General features: G+C 44.4%; 2 protein-coding genes across 3 annotated transcripts; one reads left to right on the top strand and one right to left on the bottom strand.

Moving 5' to 3' along the window:
* Positions 1-269: 269 nt before the first annotated feature.
* Positions 270-2,920, bottom strand: LOC105563342. The gene is made up of 2 exons (XM_012014855.1): positions 2,558-2,920; positions 270-1,943 (listed from the first exon to the last, which is right to left on the bottom strand). The coding sequence occupies exon 2, from the start codon at positions 1,933-1,935 to the stop codon at positions 439-441; it is 1,497 nt and encodes a 498-aa protein (XP_011870245.1). The 5' UTR covers positions 1,936-1,943; positions 2,558-2,920; the 3' UTR covers positions 270-438.
* Positions 2,921-2,984: 64 nt separating this feature from the next.
* On the top strand, positions 2,985-10,976 carry LOC105563341 (solute carrier family 41 member 1-like). 2 transcript variants are annotated; one of them, XM_012014854.1, is made up of 7 exons: positions 2,985-3,040; positions 8,335-8,767; positions 9,096-9,567; positions 9,639-9,786; positions 9,866-10,068; positions 10,141-10,289; positions 10,387-10,976. In XM_012014854.1, the coding sequence occupies exons 2-7, from the start codon at positions 8,372-8,374 to the stop codon at positions 10,570-10,572; spliced, it is 1,554 nt and encodes a 517-aa protein (XP_011870244.1). In that variant the 5' UTR covers positions 2,985-3,040; positions 8,335-8,371; the 3' UTR covers positions 10,573-10,976. The 2 variants fall into 2 exon arrangements, with proteins under 2 accessions (XP_011870244.1, XP_011870243.1); XM_012014853.1 differs by lacking the exon at positions 2,985-3,040 and adding an exon at positions 5,913-6,125.
* The last annotated feature ends 7,289 nt before the right edge of the window (positions 10,977-18,265 follow it).

Genomic DNA, 18,265 nt, shown 5'->3' with positions numbered 1-18,265 from the left:
CTGTAACTTAACTCAGTTACATTAATAATTACTTTATATATTTTTTAAACTTCCACAGATCGCATTAGGCCTTGCATTTGCGCATAAACGCTTTTATCGACACTTTACAATTCAAACGCAGATTTGATTTTTTTATTTCCATAGCAAGAAAGCAACTGCAAAGTAACGATTCGTTACTTCTTGAGTAACTGTAACTGTAACGCGTTACTTTTCAGAATTGGTGACTTGTAACTGCAACTCGTTACATTTTTAGCAAAGAAAAACTTATAACTAGATACTTTTATAAAGTAACTTTCCCAACCCTGCATTTACACATAAAATAGAAATAGTATTAGAAATTGAAAGAGATATAAAAGCAAATGAAACATACTCTAGGAAAACGTTCGAGTGGAATTACATTTGAAATAAGCTCGAGAAGACTATCCTGCGCAAATGTGCCTACGATTTCCCTCTAACGATAGCGAGATAATAATTTTTATAGATAAGTGGCGCCGTATCGTCACTGACGAAATTCCTGTCAGGTTTGATCGAAGCGAACGGATTTCTCCGCGGCTCCAAAATCGCGTCCACGTCAGCGATCGACTTGATCCTGATCATCTCTCGAGGAATCTCTTGCTTCGTGTAAGACGTCACGCAAACCGGAACCTTGGTTTTACAGAATTCACGTATCGTCTCCGGCCACGTGTCTTTACCCTCGAAGCCAGTTTCCCGATAAAGGCCCGGGTTAAAGAGGCACACGAGATGCGGTTCCGTGAACTGTTTGGAACGACAGAAATCGTGATAGAATGTTCCGGGATGGAACGAAACGTTTACTCGTCGACCGGACGATTTGCAAGCCGAACACATCTTCACGGCGGTCAACAGGTCCAACGGCACCGTCGGCAAACTCAGTTCCGGGCCAATGAACATCAATTTCAGACGCTTTAAGTTCGGAAGGAGATGCAGAAAGAGCCTCTCCCAGACATGCAGGTTTATACACTCGAATTGAAACTCGGCGCCTATCACGTGGACCACGAAAGTATCGACGGCCTTCCAATTCGGGCAAGCAATTTGCATGGAGTACAAAGCCGTCAACGGAATGGTCGATATATGAGAGAGGCTGCAGTACGTGTAGCAATCCATATTGCAGTAATACGTCGAGCGAGCGTAAAGCTGCGCCATTAACAGATGAAAATTATCCGGCAGCTGAAACGGCGCTTTCTGGAAGGTATCCGGAATCTCGGGATCCACGTAGCCGGCTTTGTGCTGCACGAACAGCACCCGGCGAAACACCTGGAACTCGCGACACCACTCTTCGTGTCCGCCGTCGTGGTTCTCGCAGAACAGACCGATCCCGCACGCCGGGCAGCATTTCAGGGCCGTCGAGAAGCGACGACAGTCGCAGCAGACGCGGGGATAAAGAAGTATCTCCTTTTCCCAGAGCTGGAGCGGCCTGCGCAGGCGGCGCTGCACAATCTCGATCAATTTCAGCCGATAGACGCGGTAATCGTCCGCGCCGAGTTCCGACAGCGACGACAAGCCGCCTCCGGCCGTGCAGACCTCGGCGAGAACTTTGCACAGGTCGCGGTGCCTCGGCCAGTCTTGCTTCATGTGTCCGACGGTGCAGTAAGAAACCATGCCGCAAAATTCGCAGGTCTCCTCCGAACGTTCTATGCAGATCGGACATAGGTTCGACACGAAGACAAGGCGCGGCCAGAAGTTGAGCTCGACGGTGTCTTCCTCCTCCTCGTCGCTGCCGTCCGACGTGCGACGCTGCGTCGGGTGCACGAGTGGCAATTTCAAGCGCGAATAAACGTCGATCGCGGCTCCGGCGACGAAAAGATTCCCGCCGCTTTGTTCCGCCGCCTCCTTCTCGGCGGAATTCGTATCCGTCGTTACCTGATCCTCGCACGGTTTCCGAACGATTCTTTTCGGGTTCTTTCTTCCGCGACCCATCGTCGAGGCTGAAACGACGAAAGGAGATGAGTGCAACGAACGCGGGCTTTTATAACGGACAAATGGACGTTAACGTTTTTGTTTCCAACTTGAAGCAAGCGAAGCAATTGCGCTTCACGTTAAATACTTGAAATTGTACGAGATATGAAAAACACATATCAGCTCACGCGATTAAGAATAATTCCATTTGTCCGGGAGCAATTGCGATTACATAATGCACCGTTGTTGCGCGCACGTGTGTTTCATGCGCGAACACGATTGGTTACATAACCGCGTCCCGTCAAAGAACATGTCCACCATTATTTTAGAATATTACAACGCGTATCGTAATTAACAAACCGGGTGAGCCACAAACGCTAATAATTAAACCCGACCGCGACAGGTTCTACTTGCGTTTAATGACCCGTTCTACATCTATCGGAAGAGAGAGAACAATTATCTCCCAATTTAGCGCGCCGTATTCAACTATTACGTTACGCCGTCATCGGAATTCGAGAGATCCGTTCATTTGCAATTTCAAACGCCGTTACCCGTCCCCTCCCTCGCGCATATTAACAAAATTAACCGCGATTAAGATACGATAATTGGCGCGGCACGGATTATTAAAAACTCTAATACTTACCGCCACGGGATCTTCGCTCTTCTGAAACCGGCACGATTAAAATTTTTTTTTTTTAATCGTTACGCCCAACACGAAGAGCGTGTGCGCTAATGACGACAGCGCTGAGCGAGATCTCGAGATTTTCTCGGTGACGTGGAGACGCGATTTGACGCAACGGTTTGATTTTCCCTCGGCCGAGGCTCAGACGCCTTGACCGTTCAAGGCGTTGCGAGGTATCATCAGGGCTGCTAGTACGACGATGGGCACTATGCCTAGTCGCCCAGACACAAGGTATTTCAAGCACGGCGTACTGGCAATAAGGTACTCGAAGACGAATAGTCAAACGAGCAACGTTTGTCTGTCGAGAGAGAGAGAGAGAGAGAGAGAGAGAGAGAGAGAGAGAGAGAGAGAGAGAGAGAGAGAGAGAGAGAAAGGGAGCAGTGTATTTCGGAGCAACCGACGCGTCCGCTGATAAACGATAATAAAACTTGGACGTCCCAATTTGTGAGTAAGAACGCATTTAGTACATTTGTTGTGAATAATATGACTTCTGATGAAGAATTGCGAGCGTGTATGCATCTACGTGTGCGTGCACGCGCAAGCTTTACGACCGTGAGCTATTATTAACGTTACATATGATATTGTCGCCAATAGAAATTTATCCTACATCAACCTCGACATTCGCGAGGCGCACGTGGCACGGGAATAGTCGACTTGAAAGTAATTTAACAACGAATATTACGGTGAAAGTGAATGTGTGCAAGAAAAGGAAGTGTACGAAATTGTAATTGACAAGGGATAAGTTTAGTCGACCTTAACTGGGACTTGTTTAATAAACTAAAAATAGAAAATGCACGATGCGACGTTTTGACCTAAGGGTTTAGGTCCTTATCAAGCACACATTCTTAAAAATTAGTCGAGTTATTGCGATTGATACAAAAAAGACGAGCAGTGAGACGTCAAGATTTATAATCTTCGCGCAAAAAATGTTTTATATGCATATATTAAAAACACCCGAGAATAATGACTCATAATTTCCGTCATCTGCGATAATATAATAATCTATTTTTATCCGATGCAATTCGCGATACTACAGATATTATAAAACACCTTATTTCGCGAGTATCGATAAATGGGAAATATTTTTATTTCCCAAGTTTTCATTTTCCCCCCCCGATATTGCCAAATATTTCCCAATCCTTCCTTTTCCTCTTCATTTTAACATCGGTTAAATTATTTTTCAATATACTCTTTTATTTTTTTCTTATAGATATATGTTAAAAATATTTAAATGATCATTATAAAAACACAAAAAATTCGGAAAAATAAAAAATATTGCATTTCTATCCGTGTTAAAATGTCAATTAAAATATTTTTAATATGCCACAAAACTGTACACTTATTTGTTTCTTTAGAGTGTGTATAAAAATAAATAATATAAACAACATCAAATTTGGTTGACCGTATCTGGCAATTTTTATGTTTAAGCATCGCTACGTTTCGACCGTGGGTTTCGGTCCTTTTCAAGCGATCTGACAATACAAATTAAAGATTTACAAAGTATTACATAAACAAAGTAAATAACCAAGCCCGAGATATTAAGTTAACAGTCACAAGAATAATATAAAAGTAAAGAAATGTTTAAACAAACTTATAGGTGAAATATTTTTTAGTACACTACAAAATTGTATACTTATTTATTTCTTTATAAACCGTGCGTAATAGAGTGTGTATAAAAATAAATAATATAAAATTTAAAAATGCTTTAATGAACTTATAAGTAAAATATTTGTCTATTATTTTCAACATTTCTTTTATCTTCTTATCGCACGCGCGCGCGCACACGCGCACAAAACGTATGTATATTTATTTTTTAGTTGTCAATTCTTACATCTACCAACATAAGCATCTCTTTAGCCACATATAAAATTTAATGCGACTTTGAATTATGTATTTTATACCACGTAAGTTTCGCGTGTAGCATTTGCAGTCCGGATTTTAAATCGCTATAATTTCAGTAGACTTAAATTTCGGTACTGTAGACAAGGAGTGATATTTTAATTGACATTTTTACACGGATAGAAATGCAATACTTTTTACTTTTCCGAATTTTTTGTGTTTTTATAATGATCATTTAAATATTTTTAACGTATATGTATAATAAATCCTTGCACTCGAGAAACGGCACCACCTCTCAGGTTCGGTTTCTCCAACGATCGCTCATCCTTTGTCTCTGTCGAAAGGTCTGTGTCCATGATACTAGAACTTGGTCCAAGTTCTTGGAGCCAATTTTGTATCTTAAGGCCCGCGTCCACGATGCTAGAGCTTGGTCCAAGTTCCAGTTCAACTTGCAGCTATTCCATAAAAGCTGCAAGTTGATTGGCTACACATTTCTCGAAACTGGGGAGTCAATTCTGTATCTTAAGGCCTGCGTCCACGGCGCTAGAACTTTGTCGAAACTCCCCAGTGAGAAATGATTCGCCGATCGGCGTCGAAACGACGTCGAATCGACATCGACACCGTCGAATTGACGTCGATTCGACATCATTTCGATGTCGATCGACGAATCATTTCTCACTGGGTGCAGTCCCGAGAAATGCGTGGCCCCGCATAAAAAGCTCGCGTAAAAGCAGCTTTTATGGGATAGCTGCAAGGTGACCGGCCACACAATTCTCGAAACTGAAACTTGGGCCAAGTTCCAGCATCGTGGACACAGGCTTTAGGCCCGGTCTACAATGAGTTGTTAGTCGTTAGTCAGAAGTCGGAACTATATGTCGGTCCTTTTTCTTCCACCCAGAAAGGAAAAGGATCAACATACTAACGACTCATTGTAGACCGGGCCTTAACCATCCACTTTCGTGGGTTTTCTCGCAGAAACGTTGGGAGAAACCGGGCCTCGGTGCACTAGCGCGAATCACGCGTCTCGATATCCCGCGAGGCGTCAAAGATCATCATTGCTCCCGTCCATTCGATCGTACCGTTCGTTATTCATCGCGCGCGCCTCTCCAGTGCGATCCTGCCGCCTTTAATCCATTCAATCAATCTAATTAAATTTAACAATCGCCTTACCTTTTACCCTGCGACGCATCCATGGCGCCCCTTCGCCCGGCAACCGAGTCGGCGAGCCGCCGTCGCCGTTCGTCCCGGTTATCCGCGCTGATCCGGCCGCGTCCTCCCCGCTTAGCTGACCACCCGACATCCGCCGCGTTTCGGCAAAGCGACGCGATTTCTACGCGAAAACACCGTAAAAGCGTCGCGAAAAGCCGCGAGGGAAACGCGCGCGCACGAAACCGCTCGGACGGGCTCGGTTCGAGAATCGCAGGCAACCCACCGTTCGAGAATCGCAAGCGGCGCGCCGCTCGATATATCGAACTCGACTCGGCGTGCACCGCGCGCAGACGGTGCAGATACGCGGGGTGCGCTTCGCGGTGTGGTTCTCGCGGTGGATCCGGAGCCGCTCGCCGGGATCCCTCGGCGCCGGGATCTCACGTTTCTCCAGGGAATCGTCCCCGAGCATCTCGCACGCGGTGGCCGCGCTTATGACCGGCCGATGGACCAGCGCGCGAGGGAGAGTCGTCGCTCGTTCGAGGTACGTGGCGCTTTTCGAGGTTAGGACGGCCGGGCTGTCACGGGCGGCCGCGCCGCGCGACGGCGGATCCGCTCTCGCGTATCTCGGAGACACGTCCCCGCGAATCGTTTCCGCGGGCGCGACGGGGAGGCCGCGATCGTGCGTTCATCTCGCGCGATCCCCGGGGGCTTCGCCGCGCGGAGGTTACGCGCGTTTCCGGAGCGGAGCCCGTGACGTTTAGGTTCGTCGAGATTCGCCGAGGGTAAGCTGAGTTGTCGCCCAGGTTTCGTTTGGAATATTCGAAATTGCCGTGGAAACTCTTCCCCGGGGAAACTGAGAGGCTCGAGCCGCGAGTCCCCGTGTTTCGCTGGGCGAAAGTATCGTGGACAATATCGTGTTCAATTGTTTTTTTATTTCAGGTGAAATGTGGTCCGCTGGGAGAAACAATTAATTAAATGTACTCCGCTGGCGATCCAGCGTGTCCCGCAAGATAAGATCGCGACGACTGGCCGAAAACTGGCGGTTTCTTGTTTTCGCCAATTTCCCCTCGTTTGCAGGCGATTTGTTTACGCGAGACGTTTTTGCGATACGCGACCTGTCATTATTATCTGTTTTCCTCGTGGTGCGCGATAAGAGACATTTCGTGCTTTGGAAAAACACTATTTATTGAAACGGGCAATGTTTCGTAATACGAGTGCAATTTTTACGTGCTGCTCGCGCGAACGAGATTGCCGGATTTGTCGAAAAGCAAAAGTTTCGTCCCAAACTGCCCGAGCGTAAAGATAATGTTGTGTGCACACGCGAAACCTTGGTGTGCAATATCTCGCGCGGTAAAAGGTCACTGCGTATCTATATAAAATTACTCATTTAATTTTACATCCTTTCTGAGTTGTTTCCTGTCCTTTATATCTTTAAAAGATATAATTTTATATCATTGACAGAAAACTTATCAAGGTCCGTAATAAATAGAGTATTCTATCAGTAAACGAGCTAAATTTGGAGCCCCGTTATTTGCCGTTTACTTATCAATTGGCGAAAACCATTCACAGTATTTATTGTACCGTAATTTAGAAATTATCTTCAACAAATTTGGCAATTATTTGTAAAATCTTACGGCGACTTAACAATTATTTATAAAAACCTGTATTAGAAAGTAATTCAACTCATACACGTCTTCAGAGTTGGAAAATTACTTTATAAAAGTATCTAATTACATTTACAGTTTTTTTCGCTAAAAATGTAACTAGTTACAGTTACAAGTTAAGTCAAAAAGTAACGAATCGTTACTTTGCAGTTACTTTCTTGCGATGAAAATAAAAATATGAAATCTGCATTTGAATTGTTAAGTGCCGAGAAAGGCGTTTATACATTTATGTAGTGCAAGGCCTAATGCAATCTGTGGAGGTTTAAAATATAAAGCAACTATTAATGCAGCTATTAAATTAGTTACTAGTTATCGAAAAGAGAGAAACTAACGGAGTTAAGTTAGAGTTACCAAAAACAGTAACTGGAACTGTAACGTCGTTGCAAGTAACGAATTACTTCTCAACTCTGCATATCTTCACTACGGTCGTTTACACAGAAATGTGTTATAAGCGTAGAATTAGAGCGGTTGCGGTAATAAGATTAAATCGCCGAATGCGATGTGCGAGGCTGCACGACCGAGTGGAACGAAAAGAAGAAAGGAGAATCAGGGGCTTGCAAGACCAACTAAATGGCGGGCCTAAATTAGACTCGGCTCTAAAAACAGATTAGAACAGACGTGACGAAACGCGTCTGTCGTGGCTCCGGTTGTATGAGCAAGTCGTCACCGACCTTAGATAATAGACTATCGCAAGGAGCAACGCATCTTTTGCACATTCCGATTATTCACGCGAGATGATCGCGTCATCGTGCGGATCTGCCATTTCGCCCACGTATTAATCCGCGTTAACGAAATTCCAATAATCTCCTTATCAATATTTGTCCTCGTACAAGTCTTAGTAAATTTTTACAAAGTCAAGCTGCAAAAATACATTGAGGAGCGATACGTGTACGTGTCGTAATATTATCGCGAGAAATAAATCTCAAGTGCGTTTGTTTTTATCAACGAAGCATGAATTACCTTCCATTCCTTGAATCTCGATAACGTTTCGCTTGAGAAATTAAGCGCGCACCCGTGAATAATTGAAGAATAGAAACCTCGCCGGCGGTTCTTCGGCTGCTCTAACGATTCGTTTTCCGTCGCCAGTATTCGCCGGTGATCCGCAAAAGGAAAGCTGACGAGGATGAGCCATGCGAAGGTACGAAAGGACCGTTATGGGCACAGTGAGCTCCGTCGTAGGCAATTAAGGGAGAGCAACTTGCCGGCGAGTAAAATGGTGGGACTGGGCAGCGACGAGCTATTCATTTCGGGCGTCGCCGATATCAACAATATGGAATTGGAGATCAACTCCGAGGACGAGAGCGATGAGATCGGGAGGGACGATATACGCCGGCTGATACCGTCGCCGGTCAACAGCGAGAGCGTCGTGTTTAACGGCGGGAAAAGGGATGGTCAGAGAAACGGGGTAGAAGATGCGGACGACGAGAGCGTTTGGTCCATATCCATCCAGATGTTCATACCCTTCTTACTTGCCGGCTTCGGCATGGTCGCAGCTAGTTTGCTGCTAGACCTGGTGCAGGTATGCAAAACGACTTCGACGTCGTGTTCTTGAGGAATTCCGAAATGGGAAATAAATGAAACGCAAGCAACTTGCTATTCTGCTAAGGCCCGGTTTTACCAACGTTGTTTAACTTTAAGCTAAGCTTAATTCGTTCTTTGTCTCTTCAACTATTACTTTAGAAAGAGACACACGTGAATTAAACTAGAATTAAAGTTGAGCGACGTTTGGTAAAACCGGGCCGAGAAGATTTTTTGGGACATTCCTCTGGAGAAACAGTCGTGAATTTACACACCGCTGTTCTGGTGCGAAGATAATAAATTTGATGGAACGAAACGTTGAATTTCAGCATTGGCCGGTGTATCAAGTGGTATCCGAGGTATACATATTAGTTCCTGCGCTACTAGGTCTGAAGGGAAATCTGGAGATGACGTTGGCTTCCAGATTGTCGACCCAGGCTAATCTAGGTCAAATGGACACGAAGAAGCAACAGTGGACACTGATTGTCGGGAACTTAGCCCTGATCCAGTGCCAGGCTATGGTGGTGGGTTTGCTGGCGTCCTTGGCGGCCGTGGCCCTCGGCTGGATCCCGGAAGCTCACTTCGATATTCATCATGGACTCCTGTTGTGCGCCAGTGCCTTGGTCACCGCTTCTGTAGCAAGTTTCCTGCTGGGCCTCGTGATGGTCGCGGTCATACTATTGTCACGACGGATGAACATCAACCCTGACAATGTCGCCACCCCGATCGCGGCCTCCTTAGGGGATCTAACGACCTTAGCTCTTCTGTCTTGGATCGCTTCTTTATTGTATAACGCAATAGGTACGAATAATCGATCGCTTTATCGTTTCGCGCTTATTATATTCGTGTATCGGACATGAATGTATTTTCAGGCTATGCTCCATGGGTAGCGCCAACATTGATAGCATTTTGTGTATTTGCAACTCCCGTTTGGGGCTACATAGCAGCTAGAAATCCATTTACTAAAGAAGTATTGGATTACGGCTGGACGCCTGTGATATCAGCGATGTTAATTAGCAGGTGAATACTTTCCGTTGCACGCTTGATAAAAATTTTACACGAGGCGAGCACTCGTGTCAACGAATAAGATTGATTTCAGTCTCGGCGGACTGATCTTGGACTACACTATATCGAGCTACAAAGGCATAGCGGTTTTTCAATTAGTAATTAATGGCGTTGGGGGAAACTTGGTCGCTGTCCAGGCCAGTAGAATATCGACGTCCCTACATAAAGATTATCAGACGGGTGTTCAAGGGGCTCTCAACGTCTGCATTAGTCCATTCCATGCGTTCTTTGCTAAGGGTGAGTTGGCTACGAATGCTTTTGCGCAAGATATCGCGCCGTCATGAATTTAACAAACCACTTTCGATACAGGAGGACACGCGAGAACAGCTAGAGTATTGCTGATGATGGTGATACCAGGGCACTTAATCTTTAGTTATACCATTAGTTACCTTCAGGCGGGACATACCTCGTTCACGCCTATATTTATTATGATATATTTGATCGCTGCAATGTTGCAGGTGCGTCTTATGTTAATTTGTATAAAAAATGATGCAACCTGTTTCTCTCAACGGTTGAAATTTAAAGGGAAATATCGATTGTTTGATAACTTTTTAGGTAATTCTGTTGTTATATATTGCGCAATTGATGGTTGTTTGGATGTGGACGAGGGGTATGGATCCAGACAGTTCCGCGATACCATACTTGACAGCGGTGGGCGATCTTATAGGAACTGCACTTCTCGGAATTGCCTTCCATATCCTTTATGCCATAGGCGACGGCGACTCTGACGTAGGAGATTGATCGGTAAAGTTTGTACAATGCTTTGAATCCTTTATAATGTTGCAGGTCATAGATTTTGGTATCCCTTTTCGAAAGACCACAATGAGAAATCTCATTTGAATTCGCGACACCGATTGTGATTTGACGATTGCGTCATCGGTGATTATCACTTTCGTTGCGGTGAGTTTTTTCTTCGAAACGAAGCTCCGTTCGACATCTCTTTGTATGAAAGGGTATGTTAAGAGTACAAATTAAATTAAGCATATATCTGTTAGTATATGCTGGACACAAAAAAAAGAAAAGTACAGTATTTGCCAATATTAATTCCGTTACATCGATAATTAAATCATCATGTAATTATGGAGATGGAAATTATAATTAATTTCAATCGCGACTATGCCAATAAATACGGGCCAGTAAATAAGTATACATTTTATGTTATGCTTTGACCAAAAGTATATTGCCATCATGCGAGATATTTTCATAAGCTTCGTCATATTAATCGTAAGATGCCTACATAAATTTAGTTCAACTATATACGAATATAAAACGTGCAGTGGGCGTATGTTATACATATATTTACATCACAACGTTGATCAATTGAATAGTAAATATAAATTTAAATATTTTTTTATATAATTACCTATAAGAAACTCTTTGTACAGGACGATTCTCAATTATGGCGTTAAGACGGAAGATGAATACTCTTTCCTCTTCTTCTTTCTCTCCTTTCTCTGAGTATTTTCTTTATTTTATTATAGCTCGAAAAATTATATGTATTATACATATATAAAGCCTAAGCAGCCTGTATATGATGGTTCTGTTTTTTCATAGTTTTGCCATCTAAAGCATTTAAACTTATAATTAAAAATCTCTATACATATGTACATAGATACAATTACATTATTTTATTTCGAAAAAATTAAAATATTTGTGCAATAATTATGTAAGGTTATCTCTTTTGCCAAAATAGTTAAATGACAAATTAGGCGAGAATATGTGAAGAATTGAGATTCTCGAAAAATCATCAGAGCGGGTATATCAAAAGGCAAGATTTAATTGACTTTACCTGGCCAATGTTTAATATAAAAATATACGTAATGCGACGTTTCGACCTAAGGTTTTAGGTCCTTCTCAAGCAAATCTGAAAGAACATCCGATAATCGGGATTACAAATGTAATTAACGAATGCAGACCAAATTACAAAATAATCTCAATGTGTATAATACAATAGTAAAAAGTGTAAAAGAAACGAGATTGAAATTAACAAATAAAATAAAAAATATGGATTGTCGGAGCGGATAAAATAATATAAAAGATTGAAAGTAAATCCAAGACCGGCGTCGAACGGAGTGCACAGAAAAAAAAATATGTTTTCTAATAACTCTGATAATCTTTCGGACATTGAAAGAGTCTTATTCTTGATTGACGTCTTACGAAATTATCTTGGGAAAAGAGGTATATTCATCTAAGCACGGACAACATTTCGTATTTCTCGGAAAGATATACGAAAGAAAGAGTGGGCGGTACAGTATTTTATGTTAGAAACATAAATGTACATACACACACATACACGTTGATTAGACACACCGGGCATATTTAACGAGAGGCATCCATATATGAATCACGAGACACGGTAGTGTCTCGCGCCAAGTGTAAGCGTAGCTAGTACACGCGTGCGAGATATAATATACACGATAGTCGTATGTGTGTCACAACGAAGGGAGTGAGACATCAGTGTAAATGAGTTCTTTCATCATAGTATTATATTAAATATCTTTATTCTTAAATCGAACGAAGACAGTTTGCTTACTTAGCTTAGCGACGATACCGGGAATATAATATATGACACATTTTGCGATAAATTATTACAATGTTGCGCCGGCATATATTATTGAGGTGACTCCCGTGAAAAGTTATCGCGAGGAAGATAAAGTGCTGAAACTATGTTAACATTTTCCAGTGCCTAAAACATGTGCAATGTTCGGAAGTGCGAGGTAATGACGTTGTCATAAAAGATGACTTATACATGTATATATATGTTATATAAATATGTATATGTACATACGATATACATGTATAGAAATAACACAAATTCTAGCACAACGATTTGTTATGTTTATACGAGAGAATAAAGTCTCGATGAATAACTGCCGCATTGTATTATTAGAGGAAAGTCCTCTATTATGAGATTGGTTTCTAAAATGAGATAGCAGGTTTTCAATCACAAATCTTTATTCGCAACGACTGCAGAATCTAACGATGAATTTTCCACTAAACAGATTTCGCTCCAAGAGCAATAAATTCATGGTGGAATCAACAGATAATCGGCCATTAATTTAACAGAAACCCCGCTATCTCACCAAAATGAACGGAACAGTAAAAACTCGTTTAGTCCAACTAGTGCACTGATCCCTAAGATATTGCCTTATGCTTTCTTCGGACTAAACCAGTTTTTACTGTTAAAGAGAAATTTTGATTCTAAATTGTGAGAACCGAGTTCCGTTCATTTTGTGGCTCACATTGGCACTCTCTCCTTTCTACACATTTTCTTTTTAGGAGCCTTCACAACACTTTGGTATTATTTTATAGATATTTTTACCAGAAAAATTAATACAACAAGTAAACAAAAGAGGCCAATTTTTACGAGCATGAAGGTTGACAATGTAATATATATTTTTGTAAGATTCAAAGATGTTACAATTGAAATATAAGATAGCGAACGCGTTTCGGCACACAGTGCTTCCATCAGCGCAAAATTAAAATTAAAATTAAATAGTTAATTCGTCTAGTACATAATTGTCAATAAATAATACAATGTAGATCAGTTGAAGCAGACAGGATTAGTCAAATGTTAAAAACGTTGCTGAGACAAATGGGCGCAACGGTTGTGGTCAATGCTTTATGGAGACAACTCCAAGTTCTATACCACGTTGGATGGCCTATTTGGAACCTCCTATAGTTGATTCAATTTGGTAAAAAAAAAAAAAAAATAATGTTTCAACTCTGGGAAAGAAAGACAGCAATTTTTTATAGGTATTTATAGAAGTTCTTTTCCGCTGGGGGGAGGCTCGAGGGAAACCCTCGCGGGGCTCCACGCGGGCTAATGCGTTTCCGATTCACGCGCGAGGGTGGTACACGTGCACCGAGCGCGCGCGCGGCGCGAGGAGGACCCGCGTGTCTTCCCGGCCGCGCTCGTTTAAAGCCCCGTCGCACATCCTCCTCCTCGCTCGTTCTCGCCCGCGACCACCTACACCGCCGTCGCAATCGGCTGTGTGCGTGCGTACGCGCGCCGCGCGGCCCATTCATCCACACGACGCACGCACACACGCGCGACTCGCGCCGGTCAAGCCCGTCGACGGCGACGACTCGCGCGCGCGGTCAGGCCCGACGACGGCGACGACGACTGTGAATGAAATAGTTGGATCTGTCAGTGCCAACTATCGCGCCGTTCCGCGGTGCACGCGGCGCGCACCTCTTAGAACTTGTCCGCCGTCGCGCGCGTAAGGGGGTAAGCGTAGTGGCCGCGAAAGGAGCGCGATTACTCCGACCCGAAGGTCGCGCACCCGTTCAGGGCTCTCGGAGGCCGGCTCTGCTCCCGCGGGTGAGTTCGATTCCCGACGGCGCGTACGCGCGGGGTGGCACGGCCCGCGGAAAATAGGAGAGGAAAAGGTGAAATCGCGAGCGCGCCGCCGGAGGCCGAGAGCAGCGTTTATAAATTGCAGTACAAAAGCTGCGAGCCGGAGCTGTGCTCCGGTCGGGTGCCGCGGTAAAAACGAGCGGGAGGACCTCGGCGATCTTCCCTCCCTGCCCCCCTCCCTCGTCGCGAGGCGCTCGGACGCGCGCGCTCGTTTTATTTTCAATTCAGAAAGGGGTCACGAAGATGCGCGGCTGGACAGACGTTACCTTTTAATTCGACCCTGAGCTACTTTTATAATCGCTGAATTGTCGCCGACGGGGGTTACTATTCCTCAACTCTCGGAAATTAAGTCAGTTTCAGCGACACCCTCCGCCGGGACCTCCGAGAGATTCTCCTTTCCTCTTTCTCTTTTTTTCTCTATTTCTCCAATAGCTTTTCGCGGACCGTCGTCCTCCTGGAAAAGTTTCCGCCGAGCGATAGCGTCGGGAAACGACCGATAACGGGTGTGAAATAACCGACGCGCGTGATAACGGTTTCAGCGAGAGACGGTATTATAAAATATAAATCGCGGGTGATCGATGCCGGCGATCGAAGAGCCCGCGAACTTTGGTCGCCCGGGCTTCCCCGCCGCTCGTCCGCGCCGGATTCAGTTGATAGCGGGTTCCGAACGGTAATTCGTACGTCCCGTTGGTCCCGCACCCGCCCCGCGAGGAGGAGGACTCCCTTTCCGAAATTGGTCGCGCGCGAGGAGGCGCGAGGGTCGGCCGATCTGTCTCGTTAAGACAAATAGAGAGTAGTAAGGCGAAAGCTGGTCCGGTGACTCGACGTCCCACCCTGGCATGGACCGTCGCGCGGAGATGGAATGAACGCCCTCGCGTGCGCGATCGCCGGGATGCGGAGCGGCACCGCGGGATCATCCTCGGCCAGGACGACGACGAGCGAGCGCGTCGTCACCCGGCGCAGCTGACCAACGTGTAAGTACGACGGAGGTGAATCGCCACCAGCCACCAGGGTCCTTGCGTCGCGGAAATCTTGCGCAAGATCCGCCGTGTCCGGCGGCGAAAATAATATAATCGCGGCGAGCGAGACGGCCGCGGTGGGATAAGATACACCGGGAGAGACGAGGTATCAAAGCGTATGTTAAGTTATTGCCCGTCATGGTCGAACTTAAACACGTGGAGTAATTTATCAATCTGCGAATATGTTACGGAAGCGCTTAGGCGCTCGCGTCGCCCGGAGAGCGGTTTGCGGTCCTCGGTCGGCGGAAAAGTGTCGCGATGTGAGACGCGAAAACGGGGCCTGGAAATCCGGGAAAGCGTCTTCTCCGCGCCACGTATCGGATGCGCGTCAATTTAGGTTCCCTCTTTTAACGCGCGATTTCATGAAAAAAGAAATAACGAAAAGTTACGAATGCAAAATCGCGCGCACGAATGTGCGGCATTCGAAGCCACGGAGAAGTGTTACAGCATGGACCATTGTAAGATGTAAACGACACTTACTGCAGCAGAAAAACGACGGAGAAAGTTTCTCTCAGAATTTACCCTGAAAGTCATGGTAGTCGTGGGACAAGGTGGAATTTTGAAGAATTTTGTCAGAGTTTTTGGGAATTTTACTATACATCTAGTACATTTTGTTAAAATTTCAAAAGGCTCTTAAAATTCTTCGAAACACCGTGTTGTCCCACGACAATTACTAAAATTTACTAAAATTTCAAAAAGCTTATAAAATTCTTCGAAATACCGTGTTGCCTTACGACATTTAGTAAAATTTACTAAACTGTATAGTAAAATTTCAAAAATTCTCACAAAATTTACCGAAATGCCATGTTGTCTCACGGCTACCATAATTTTCAAGGTAAAATTCTGAGAGAAAAGTCTCTCCCTGCAACGCTGGGCAGGAGATAAAATTGGTGCGAAACATAGGGAAGCGTCGTAAAAGTCATTGGCTTTTACTACTGAATAAATAAAACGCTAAGGTGAAATTAAAAAGTTCACGACAGCCGTGCAAAACGACACACTTAAAACTGATCAAGATATCTCAGACCTTCAATATGTTCGGACAATTATGTCAAATATACATACAATAAAATTAAAAAGAAAAGTCCCATTGACGCGTTCTCCGCGCCGTGTTTTCATACGGAATAGTCGCAGGGGCGCGGAAAAGTGAGAATTTAACTTCTTAGCACGGTGTTGAGTGACAATGAGAAGCGTGACTGAGAGAGACCAGCGTGTAAAAATACCGCGTCGACGTCTCCGGGGGTACCGGCAGCGCCGAATCGCTCGCGTGTGGTCCACCGCGCGGAGGAGAGCTCCTCTCAAGTTGCACGCGATAACGCTTTGTGTAAACCGCTCGCGAGTTCCGTGCAAACAGGTGCCGGTGGGCGCGCAGATCTGTTTAATCTGTTATCGCGCTAGCCGCCACGATCGCGATATGTTCTCGAGAGTCCCACCGGGAGACAGCGAGTGAATCGGTTAGAACGGATACGTGTGACAAAATCGTACATACGAGAAAAACGAGGAGATATTTTATAAAACGTACTATGAATTTTTTCCAGGTCTATGCCACCTTGCCCTGAGGAAGGCAAATAAGTTTTCATTTTTAAAAACTTCTTGAACCTTTCGGTTTTATGCTCGAGCAAGGATCCATTGTTAACTCAATTTCGGCCAAGGTGTCACGTGTTCCTTTTCTGTTCTCGCTGGTTCAATTGGAGAACGGTAGGCGGCTTCCATTAATTAGCGACGCGTTTGCCAATGTTTTATCTTGAGCGTCAGGATTTTTAAGTGAACAATTTATATCTTCCGATTATCTCTCTTCACTTGCTCTACCTTGCGCGGCGGTTTTCCGTTTCGTTCTCCGATCTCTGATTATTTGTGTACCCGACTGTAGCGCACCGCAGCCGTTTATATGGTATAAGGGTCTGTAATTGAAGAAGCAAGTGTAAGGTAGCGCTTGCGTAATGCTCCCTCGGCGATGCTCTTATTGTTGTCCGCCAACGTGTTTACGATACGTGGGTGGTGCACGGAGAAACAATAAAAGATAAATAAAACAGTAGGCGTACGAGAAAGAGTCGTCGGTTTCGCCGAATTATCAGACGTGCGGTAGGAAATCTCGCGAGTTAGCGGCGTAAAATTTTCAATTCTCCGAAATTATCCGCGCCCACGCCTTTAAGCACAGCCATCTTTTCGCAGATTGCAGAAATCCACCGGTTCACGTAGCGTCCCTCTCGATAGATCGTTTACGGTCACCGTGATTTTCTGACCGAACTCAAATTGCGCTACGTAATTATATGGTATCCTCTTTTTCGCTTTAATACATTCCGATCAAGAAATCGCTCTAACAATTTCGAATTACCTCTTGAGTTAAGCATAACTTATCACATCAACGACGTGTTATTTCATTGCGTTCTACGAGAGATAAATGCAACTAATTGGGACAGAATACAAAGCGGTAGATTCGGTCTAACGATGAGTCACGAAATTGGACGTGTGACTAATTATTGGGGGGTGGGTAATACGCTCGTAAGTAATTGACTCCTCGCGTGACGGGTCTTAATTGAAAAAACATACGCGATTTATCGGCACTTGAGAACAGCCGCGGGCTCAGTGAGTTAGTGTGTCAATTATACCATGCAAGTCTGCCACAAAGACTACACTAACGATTGTCCCGGCATTTAAATCATCGCCGTCGCTTATTCAGACCGCACGCTCAAATATTACAGCACATTTTTCCAAAGCTACATCCCAGTGAGAAATGACTCGTCGAATCGACATCGACAGTCAAATTGACGTCGATTCAACATCAACTTCAAAGTATCTAGTTACAGTTACAGTTTTCTCGCTAAAAATATAACGCGTTACAGTTACAAGTTACCAATTCTGAAAAGTAACGCGTTACGGTTGCAGTTACTCAAAAAGTAACGAATCGTTACATTGCAGTTACTTCCTTGCGATGAAAATAAAAATATGAAATCTGCATTTGAATTGTAAAAGGTCGATAAAGGCTTTTATGCGCAAATGCAAGGCCTGATACAATCTGTGGAGGTTTAAAATATATATAAAGTAACTATTAATGTAA

Source organism: Vollenhovia emeryi, unplaced genomic scaffold (assembly GCF_000949405.1).
Source record: "Vollenhovia emeryi isolate VEMERY1.0 unplaced genomic scaffold, V.emery_V1.0 DF939177.1, whole genome shotgun sequence".
NCBI lineage: Eukaryota > Metazoa > Arthropoda > Insecta > Hymenoptera > Formicidae > Vollenhovia > Vollenhovia emeryi.
Note: the sequence above shows the minus strand (reverse complement) of the source record. Positions and strands in the feature narration are given on the sequence as shown.